The sequence below is a fragment of the Sinocyclocheilus anshuiensis genome, unplaced genomic scaffold (genome assembly GCF_001515605.1).
Source record: "Sinocyclocheilus anshuiensis isolate Anshui unplaced genomic scaffold, SAMN03320099.WGS_v1.1 scaffold1038, whole genome shotgun sequence".
NCBI classification, from domain to species: Eukaryota; Metazoa; Chordata; class Actinopteri; order Cypriniformes; family Cyprinidae; genus Sinocyclocheilus; species Sinocyclocheilus anshuiensis.
Genome location: NW_015536540.1, coordinates 785,136 through 794,902, shown reverse-complemented (window position 1 = coordinate 794,902; position 9,767 = coordinate 785,136). Strand labels below are relative to the sequence as shown.

The window sequence follows — 9,767 nt, the reverse complement described above, 5'->3', positions numbered from 1 at the left end:
AAATAAACGCTATAAAATATAACTATATATATATATATATATATAGAGAGAGAGAGAGAGAGAGAGAGAGAAATTACATTTTGTACACTTTAAAAATAACTGAATTTAATATCAGAGTTTCTGCAATATATACATGTTCAGTCTAATTTGTCCAGTAGTAGCTGAATGTCTTCTCGACCGTGATATACTCGTTTGAGTCCTCTGGGCAGATACCGGCAAGAAGACAGATTCAAGTACTTCAGTGCTGGTGACTGACTTATTAGTAACCTGTGAAACATTAAAAATGGTATCAGAACATCTTAACTATCTACTAAAAATTACGAAAATACCTGCACTTTCTATTATTGTGTATTTATAAACACTTAAAAGATATTTTGGCAGGTACTAAATGTATGTGCACAGCTACATCATTACCTGAGTGCAGATGAAGTGATTTTAGTTCCACTGAGGTTCAGGGAGCGAAACAAATCGACTCCAGCACCATGTGCAAGATGTCCCATGGCAATCTCCATGTCTTCTTCTGAAAATGGTTGGTTGGCCAAATCAAGCTCCCTGAGGGTGCTGCTCCATTTGTGGGCAAGCATGTGTATGCCTTTCTTGGATGCTACCATGGTATTGCTGTTGAAGTAGAGGCCCCAATACAGACACTCCAGTCCTACACAAGACAAGACAGCAAATTACAGGAAAAGCAGCATATTGTATGATCAGATCCTTCCACATTGTAAACTATAAGAATAAAATGAGGGGAAAGTCCATCAAACCATGTGATGTTCATATGTGTGTGTGGTTTATATTACATTTTCACTACTGTGTGAGGCACATCGATGTTCACTTTCTTATTTCAAAATCAAGACTTACTCTCACAAGGCAGAGCATAGAGGCCAGTGGCTGTGATGCGAGAGCCACCACGTAGGTCCAGCACACGCAGGTGAGGGGAGCCATGGAGCACATTGTTCAGGTCACCGTCAGTCATGAAAGAGTGAGAGGAAGTGGCAATGCACAGCTCCTCTAGCATGGGAAAACCAGATGTTGAACTCGGTGTGTTGCGGATCGTTTTAGGAACTGGAGTGACATTCATCAACCTAAAAGTCTAAATTGCAAAATAATTTAAAAGAAAAGAAAAAATAGGATTATAATACTTTATATTTGTAGTACCATTTTTATAAGTTCTCATTCTGAAACATGTCACCATTAATAAGAGGAATGTGTGCAAATATTTTTTAGAATTTCAAATAGTAACTCTGCACTCAACTGAAAAATGCCAGCTATGCAATCGCTGCACACTATTTTTCTTGGTCCTAAATCATAATTAATGACATGTCAATTCATTAATGAAACTAGGGCATATTCAATTTTAAAAAAATATAAGGAGTGATAATAGATTTGGTTTGTGTACATGACGAACACAGCACATTTTAGGTTAATACCTGAAGTTTAGGGCATCCAATCTGCAAAGCCTGAATACAGATGGGAAGCTGGCAGTATCCTCCATCTAATTTAGTATTGATCTCCAGCAGCATGAGCTCAGGACAGCAACCTTTCTTTAATTTCAGAGACATTTGCATCATCAGAAACAGACAAAGTTTACAAATTCACATACTTTTATATAATAAAGTTATATAAAGTTTATATCATCTTTAAATGGCAGAGGAAGTAAACATATTAAAAGTAAATAGTAAAAATATCAACTTACAGACAAAGCACTGAGTAGTTTGTCACTCTTGGTGCTGTGTGTGAAGTAAATTTTCTTTATTTGGTTGCCGTATGCCTCAATGAAGGACACCAGACCATCAACATTAAACTATATTTAAAAAAAAAAAAAAAATTAACAATACAAAATACTTAAAAAGTAAAAGCTGACATTAAAAAGAAAATGCAGTCATCATTTACTTCTCATGTCATTCCAATACCCTTTTGACTGTGACCCCATGGTTTTAATATACAGTATGTGACTATATACTGACTATAATGATCACTCTTTTCCATGCACAGTGAACCGAAACTTTTCAAAACCCACAAAAATATCATAAAGTAAATAATATGTCCATAATTTGCAAGTCCATCTAAATTTCTTCTTTTCTGTTCCACAGAAGAACGTAAGCCATAAAGGTTTGGAATGACATAAGGGTGAATAAAACTGAATTTTAATTTTTAAGTAACTGTCCCTTCAAATCTAAGCAAACGGTTTGCATACAAACCTCTGAGTGTTGCAAATTTATATTCTCTAATGATCGACATTGAGCACCAAGGTTTTGGAAGGCTGTTTCTGTCATTCCCGTGCAGTAAGACAGCTTGAGAGACTGAAGATTGGTGCATGATTGTGAAACTTTCTAGAAAAACAGAGCACAGAGATGATCAGAAACAGATTCAGAAAGCAGTCACAAAATTTCACAGCAGATGGATTATTATTACCTGAATCACATAATCAACATGTTTTTTCCAGTGGCAAAGGGAGAACTCTCTCAACTGAGACAATCTGCGAGAGACATACATAAAAAAAACTTTTTTGCATAGATGGAGCTTTGCTATGCATTATCTCACATTGAAAAGATTCATAAGTCTTCAAGTTCTTCCAATTAAAAAAATACTTTTGTTTGGTTCAACCACTGACCTGTTTTCAGCTAGCCAGTCTATAGTGTTCCTAATCTTCTGTTCTGTCCCAGGTAATTGACTCTTACCGGGTTCAATCCAGCAGTAGCCAACTGACACCCTACGCCACAGGATCGGAGAGGATGCAGCTCCATTCCATAGACGGCAAACTCTGCCAACCCTTTAAAGACAGCAAACAAATGAACAATAAACATAAAGCAAATATAGTATCTGTAGCAAGGTTGGACAGACACTGAATATCACAAATACAGAGTACATGCCTCACCTGCACAGAAAAGGTACGGCTCCATCCTGGAAAACTGCAAACTGAAAGATTTTCACCAGGACCTCTATTGGCAAACTTTGACCCCAGCGGTCAAAGCTATCAGCATTAACACTCTCCAAATCAACATTTTTATCAATAGCTTGCTCTGTGACTTTGGGGATTTTCGCTTTTACTGGTGCTTTTTTCGTTTTGTTAGCAGAGGTTTTATTCTTGCCTTTTGCGGTTATCTTCTTTTTCTTACATCCCTTCCGCTTGGGCTTCCATATGCTGTCACTACTGTTTATATTTGATATAATCAAAAGCATGTCCTCTCCCTCCTGGACGGTGTAATTTGGTCTTGTAGTTCGTTTTACAGTTTTTTTCTTTTTCTTTTTGCTTTTGTCATCCGCAACGGAATCCGCTTTTCTTTTCAAAAGTCTTTTTCGTTTTGCAGGTGCAGACTGGGATGTCCCAGCTGTGCTGGATTGAGTGGTTGACATTTCTGCAGAAGAAGCCTGGAGTGACTCGGGCTCTGTGTTCGAGTTGGATACCTCCATTATTGTGCTTTCCATGCCTTACTGTTGGTCCCTAAAAATCTTCTCGCTGAAAAACATCATTAATGAGACTGTAAACAAAATATATAAAATTGGCAAAAGCACGACTTAGATAGCTGACTGAAAAAATAGCTCCTCTTTATGTACTGCTGCAAACAGATTCAGCAGCAGTTTGTCGGGTCTTTGCTGAAAAGCTGGACAGTCGTGCAAATTAATCTAGAGTTTGTCGCACCATTACTAAAACATAATTGCACGACGGACCTCTTACTCCTTTGTTGTTGCTATCCGAGCGCCATGGTGCGCTTTCTTTGGTCAACGAATGTCGTCATATCCGCTTTCGTACACAGTGATTTTCTTCTTCTTTGATGTTTAATGGCGGATGGCAAACCAGCTTTGGTGCATATTCCGCCACCTACTGGGATGGAGTGTGAGGCATTCATATCAGAAGAGACAGAAAAAAAATTCATAGCACCTACCCAACCTTTCTATATTTTCTTATATAACTTTGTTGCTTTAAAAAAAAAAATTAATATCCTTTGTAAGAACTGTTAAGTATATTTTGCAAAGTTAAAGAATTTATGCCAACAGAATTTAAATCGTTTTATAATTGAATCCTTTCCCTATCATATGCCATACAATGGATTATTACATGCTCTATAGCTGATGAGAGATCTGCCCAGCCTGCCCATTCTTGTTTGAGATTCTAACTTTTTTTTGCAAAAGAATTTTAGTTACATTTCTTCATTCAGAAGATGCTTTTATCCGAAGCGACTAGTATTAAGGAGGCAATAACACGAGAGCACACCGTACAGCTCTTCATAAAATAAACGATTATAACAACTATTTCTGCATGCTGATGCGAACAGAAACGTTGTCGTTTTTTAAATGGAATATACGTTGTTTGTTTGATATCTGATACAAAGGCTAAAGACGTCAGATTCGTCAGCAAATCTTATGACTCTAATCGATGGTTTGCAAATGATGTCTGAATCTTTTGTTCACGATTCTGAATGAACGATTCTTCTTCTTCTTCTTCTTCTTCCCTTTTTTTGGCGGATCGCACCAATTTCGCGCATTACCCCTGAATGAACGATTCATTCACAACTCGGACTAAATCGGTCCGATGGGTTCGCGAGTCAACAACATTGTGCAAGAATCTTTCTTTCTTTTTTCCATTTCTATTCATTTTAATACCATTTTATTAAACATTTTAGAACTAGATTTACGTTAAAATGGACTTAATGTTTTATGATACTTTTATTAAAGGAAGTTCATAGAAAAGAAACCTAAGAAAAGTAACTACATATTGTTTTTTTTGGAACAGTTTGGACAGATTATTTTTGCACAAACATTTTTTAAATTACAATCATGTCGGAGTGTAAACCACAAAGTACACAATCATTCAGTTAGACATTAAGGCCTGGTTTCACAGACAGGGCTTAGAATAAGCCAGGATTACGCCATAATTAAATTAGGACATTTAAGTCATTTTTATAAACATGCCTTAGAAAAAACATTACTGGTGTGCATTTTGAGACAAAATAAAGGCACTGATATATTTTAAGGTCAGTCAGAGCAAGTTTCTTTCAGTTGAAACAGCTCAGACTTAGATTTTAGTCTGGCATTAGGTTTAAGCCTTGTCTGTGAAACCGGAGGTATAAGAATACAAAAATATTATATACACTAGTTGGCCAGGGGTCGATGTGATGACGCAATTACGTAATGACGCAAAAGAATCACTGAACCGGCTCTTTGTAACCGATTCGCTGAAGCAAGGTGGACTAGCATAGCCTTTTTAACGAAAAAGAATGCATGGAATATGTCCAATCAAAGACTCTTCAGATGCACACGTGACTCAACACGGAAGTCCATGATATAGAGTAGACGCTCCTCCGTTTTTAAGAAAAGTATTGCTGAATCAGAATCCACGACTCTCTCTACACACTGCAAAGGGTCCAAAGAGAGAAACACGCTGCACAGAATACTACAGCCGAACAATAAGTCGGTGAGTACATTTCGAGATTTCGCACTTAAACGCACTTGATGTAAATACATGAATAAATGTATGTTTTTTCTGAATGCTTATTTAAATGTAAAACATATTTGCTACATAACATTGTTTAAACGTCTTATTAATGGTAATCTCCCACAGTAATAGCAATCAAACACAGACAGCATGTTTTCAAACTTCACGATAACGTTACGTGCATTGACGCATCCTCGCGCGCTAGAGAGAACAAACCACGTATGTTCTCGTTTCCAGCCCTAGTGCTTGAGATTTCAAACAGTAAAACCAAAACAAGCAAAATAGATATTTAGTCAATAATAGCAAGAAGTCGATAATACAGCACCTTTCTTGCAAAATCAGCCGCGTGCACGAATGAGGCGTGAACATTTTGTTCCCTGATTACTCCAGGATAACTAATAAATAACTTGCCAAGTTGACCGAATATGTGACCTTGATTTATGTTAATAAAGCTAGCAGTGATGCAACTGAACTTTTGCACCATTCTTTCAGTGTTATTTTTATCCCATGAATTCTATTCATTCGTTTTATTGTGCTTTTGTGTGACGCGCACAACAAGTAATCATAACACTTATATAATTCATAACCCTTACAATATATTACCAAGGAAACCACAGATACCATTACTGTAAATATTATCACGACTGTAAAATTAAGGTCATTAATTAATATGGGATGTCCTTTAAAAAGTGTAGGAAAAGTGTCATTGTAATTAATTTTCTGATGACAGCATTGGCTAATACCAAGCTACAGTTGTATATTAGAGTATTGTATTTACTATTTATATTTAGAATCGATTGTTATATTTTGCCATAAACTTACCATGGTGTACTTTTAAGGAAACACATTTAATAATGTAATATACCAAAGGATATGTCTTGTAAATCTAAAGATTGAAAAAGCAGAAGATGAGTGATTAATTTTTAAGTTGAAAATGATTATAAACCTGTAATACCAATAGGAACACTACAGTCTCAGGCAGGTACACCTGTTGTAACATGGTAAAAAAAAAAAGGAACCTGAAGGATAATCTTTGTTGCACGGTTAAGATCAGCTGTGGACTATCATTCTTTGGTCGTTATTACTAAAACATTTATCTGGCCTTTATTTGGAAGCGTGCTCCACCAGATGGTTTAAAAAACAAGCCAAGCCACTTTGATGTTCAACTATGGAGGACCTGCAAGACTTTGGTTCCTCTAGTGCGAGTGCTAAGACCATTGCTGCTGAGCTTAGTGAGTACTACATTTTGTTTTGTATTCAATGACTTACTATCAAAACAAACAACTTTTTTTTTTTTTTTTTTTTAAAGTATCTGCTTATTTACATTTGAAAACTATGTCTTGCAGAGGATGATTTTTACTCCAAGCTTGTTGACGACTTCCTTGGTGCTCATTACGGAGAGCTGTTGGAGCTGGATGAAAAGCCCTGGAAAATCCGCATGTTGGTTCAGGTTGGACTGATGAGAGAGGAGCAAGATATTTCATGGGTTGATTTAATTCAGTGGCTTCAAAAGATTGTCCCAATGTTTCAGTCAGCGGATTTCCGAAGCTTGATTGAGAGAAACACCACGACAGCTTTGAGCTTAACTGGCGATGCCAGGCAGAACTTTCTTGAGTCAGATGTCAACTTTGAATTTGTTGGACCTATATGTGATAGTATCGGAATCGGGAGAAGAGATTTACTTGAAATGTCTGACTTTTCTGATCGTGCAAAATTAACTGGTCTCACAAACGGTCTCATTCTTGAATTGACTAATTTTATTTCGCGAGAGAAATTAGACCCGGTTGTCTTGGTGTCCTGGATTCGTAACTTTGAGCCTTTATTTTGTAGTGATGGCAAGATCCAAAGAGCCTATAGGCTCCTACGGTCAAGTCTCAAGAATTTCAGAATACAGTACCGCAACAATCAGAGGAGCCGAAAGAGGAGCCGCGGATTTCTGGATGAGTTTCTTCAGAGTCCATTTGATCTTGCTCCTGAAGCTGATGCTGATGATATTGAATACAGGAGGGTGGCAATGATCAAAGCACATCTGAGGAAGAAACGCCGCATTTCTAGGCATAAACCTACCTCTTTTGTCAAGGAGGAAGATGAGCACTTCCATATTTCGCAGACAGATGTGACTGTGAAAACTCATCATGAGCCCAAGCAAATGCCCCATTTATTCGGTGTTAAAAGGGAACAGGGATCACAGAGCCATCAAACACCAATACGGTCACTGAAAGATGTGGAAGAAGACCCGAGAACCGACACGGGCGACAATGTAACACTTCTTGATATTTCTGTGCTGTCTTGGCAAAAGATTGCAGACATGAATAGAGGAAAGAACGACGCTGCTAAAGTGGTTTCACTGGATCTGCTTCAAAATCACTTCTCAGCAATGCTAAAGGAAGATGCTAACCTAAGAACCCTCGATGACAAAGTCAAAGGAAGCGCCCATCCACTAGTGCCACCGCTGAATTTCCTGCGTTACATCTGCCAGTTCCTTTTCGAACTCATTGATGTAATTGAACAGCAAATGATGTCATTTGAAAAAGATATAGTGAACACCACAGGTGAGAAACTCGGACGCGACAAGCACCCCAGATTTCAGAGTTTTGTCAACTTCGATGAGAGCGCAGTGACCCGTTACATTCACATGGCTTCGGAAATGTTATGTCCAAGCGAGGAGACCAACCCAAATTACCGCAGGCACTGGCTTGCTTTTTGCCTGGAAAGAAAAAACACTTCCAAACTGCCTATTTATAGGTCAAATCGTATCATTAACTACTTTGAAACAGCCGCTGGACTCATTCACCATCATGAAGATGTTGCTCTCTTTGTATCTGATCTGCAGCTCCTGAACGACGACTCGAATATCCTGTTGGAGAGCGTCAATGCTGACGGAAACGACGAGGCTTTGCAGGCATTGGTCTGTGTGGTTGCTGTTGTGTACCTTAAAGTCTTGGGACCCTTTTGGCAGCTTCTGAAGAGCGATGGAGAATATCCTCTTTTCAGTAGATACATCCTATGCCTGTACGAAAAGCTCCTGGAATGGTCGCAAGATGCGAGTTGCCTTTTGCAACCAGAAGCTTTTGTGAATGTATTCTTACAGGTTCCAATGCAAGAGGGGACTTTCGAAGGAGTGTTCAGATTTTGCCGTGATAATGCAGAGAACCAGTTTGGTACTCTGATAAAAGCTTGCTTACAGAGGATGATGAAAGCCCTCGCAGCTGTACTCGAGGACAATCTTAAAGATTTCTTGCCTGGCGGCGAACACTGCAAAGATCTTCCAACAGATCTAGCCGTTCAAATGGCAAACTGCACATTTTCACAGCTGATGGGCGAGTACCCCTTTGGTCATGCGTACCCTTATGAGAAGAACAGGCTTGATAAAACTCTTGGTCGGACCGAGGGTTCAGTTTCCGAAAATGCAGAACAAGAACCTGCTTCCCGAGAGACAACAAATGAACCTACATCAGCAGTGGTCACACTGTCACCTGCCAAAACCATTCAAAAATGCTACTCCATCTTTGACGGAGCAAATCTCAATGCCGCAAAAAAAATGAAGGTGTCTAGACTAAAGCAAAAAGCTCAGGATCACATTTATAGGAAAATGATTGTTGGAGCAGTTTCAAAATACGGTGGCCCATGTAAAAGCAAGCAAGATGTTGAAAGATTGCTCACAAAACTGGAAGGGGCAAGCCATGCGCATATACGTGAGGTCATTCGCTGTGAGCTGAACTACCAAAAGAGCATCTTGGGTTCCAGAGACAAAAAGCTAACTCACATAGGGTTCTCTTTGAATGACATGGTTTCTACACTGAAGGACGTCCTGCCAAATGAGAGAGTTATAGTTATATCACCAACTGAGAATGTGCTTGGGCACACTGAGATTCCAGAGACCCCAACTGAAACATCATCCCTCGACCCCCAAAACACAGCCACTGGTCAGCAAACTCAACAAAAGCGTAGTATTGATATAAAGAAAACAAATGTTTTTGGCCCTTGTTACAGGGAGAACTTTGAGTTTCTCTGATTGTGTTTTAACTTGATAAAAATGTTGAATACATGGTACTTGCATTATTTTCTTGTTTTGTTTTTACATATGGTAAAAATCTTTGTTCTGTTACTAACAAGCTTGTCCTCTTACTGTAATACTAGACATTATTAGTATCAAAACAGTTAATTAGTTCATTGTTTTTTTTTATATTTGTTTTTTTATAGAAGTTGCATTACAAAATAAAATACTTGTAGCAAAATACTTGTCCTGACTTTTATTAAATAAAAATTCTGCTAGTACTACCAATAATAATAATAAATATTTATAATGTTATGTATATGCATATAATCTTAT

General features: G+C 38.0%; 4 protein-coding genes across 4 annotated transcripts in view; 3 read left to right on the top strand and 1 right to left on the bottom strand.

Annotated features, from left to right (window-relative positions):
* The window catches only part of LOC107697067 (epiplakin-like), a 23,121-nt gene extending 20,401 nt beyond the window's left edge, over positions 1–2,720 (top strand). The window contains exon 4 of the mRNA XM_016497715.1: positions 2,664–2,720. Within this exon, the coding sequence (XP_016353201.1) occupies positions 2,664–2,667 (4 nt within the window). The 3' untranslated portion in view covers positions 2,668–2,720. The remainder of the gene's footprint in view (positions 1–2,663) is intronic.
* On the bottom strand, positions 72–3,816 carry fbxl6 (F-box and leucine-rich repeat protein 6). The gene is made up of 10 exons (XM_016497731.1): positions 3,670–3,816; positions 2,876–3,457; positions 2,612–2,770; positions 2,413–2,476; positions 2,199–2,330; positions 1,694–1,801; positions 1,428–1,541; positions 859–1,090; positions 415–655; positions 72–267 (listed from the first exon to the last, which is right to left on the bottom strand). The coding sequence occupies exons 2-10, from the start codon at positions 3,424–3,426 to the stop codon at positions 138–140; spliced, it is 1,731 nt and encodes a 576-aa protein (XP_016353217.1). The 5' UTR covers positions 3,427–3,457; positions 3,670–3,816; the 3' UTR covers positions 72–137.
* A 1,354-nt stretch (positions 3,817–5,170) lies between these two features.
* On the top strand, positions 5,171–9,603 carry LOC107697021 (uncharacterized). The gene is made up of 3 exons (XM_016497643.1): positions 5,171–5,413; positions 6,550–6,666; positions 6,781–9,603. Exons 2-3 carry the CDS (start codon positions 6,603–6,605, stop codon positions 9,447–9,449), a joined length of 2,733 nt encoding a protein of 910 aa, XP_016353129.1. The 5' UTR covers positions 5,171–5,413; positions 6,550–6,602; the 3' UTR covers positions 9,450–9,603.
* Positions 6,839–9,767, top strand: part of LOC107697026 (solute carrier family 52, riboflavin transporter, member 2-like) — a 6,606-nt gene continuing 3,677 nt past the window's right edge. Inside the window, exon 1 of the mRNA XM_016497656.1 lies at positions 6,839–6,884. The gene's annotated coding sequence lies outside the window, so the exon portion shown is untranslated. The remainder of the gene's footprint in view (positions 6,885–9,767) is intronic.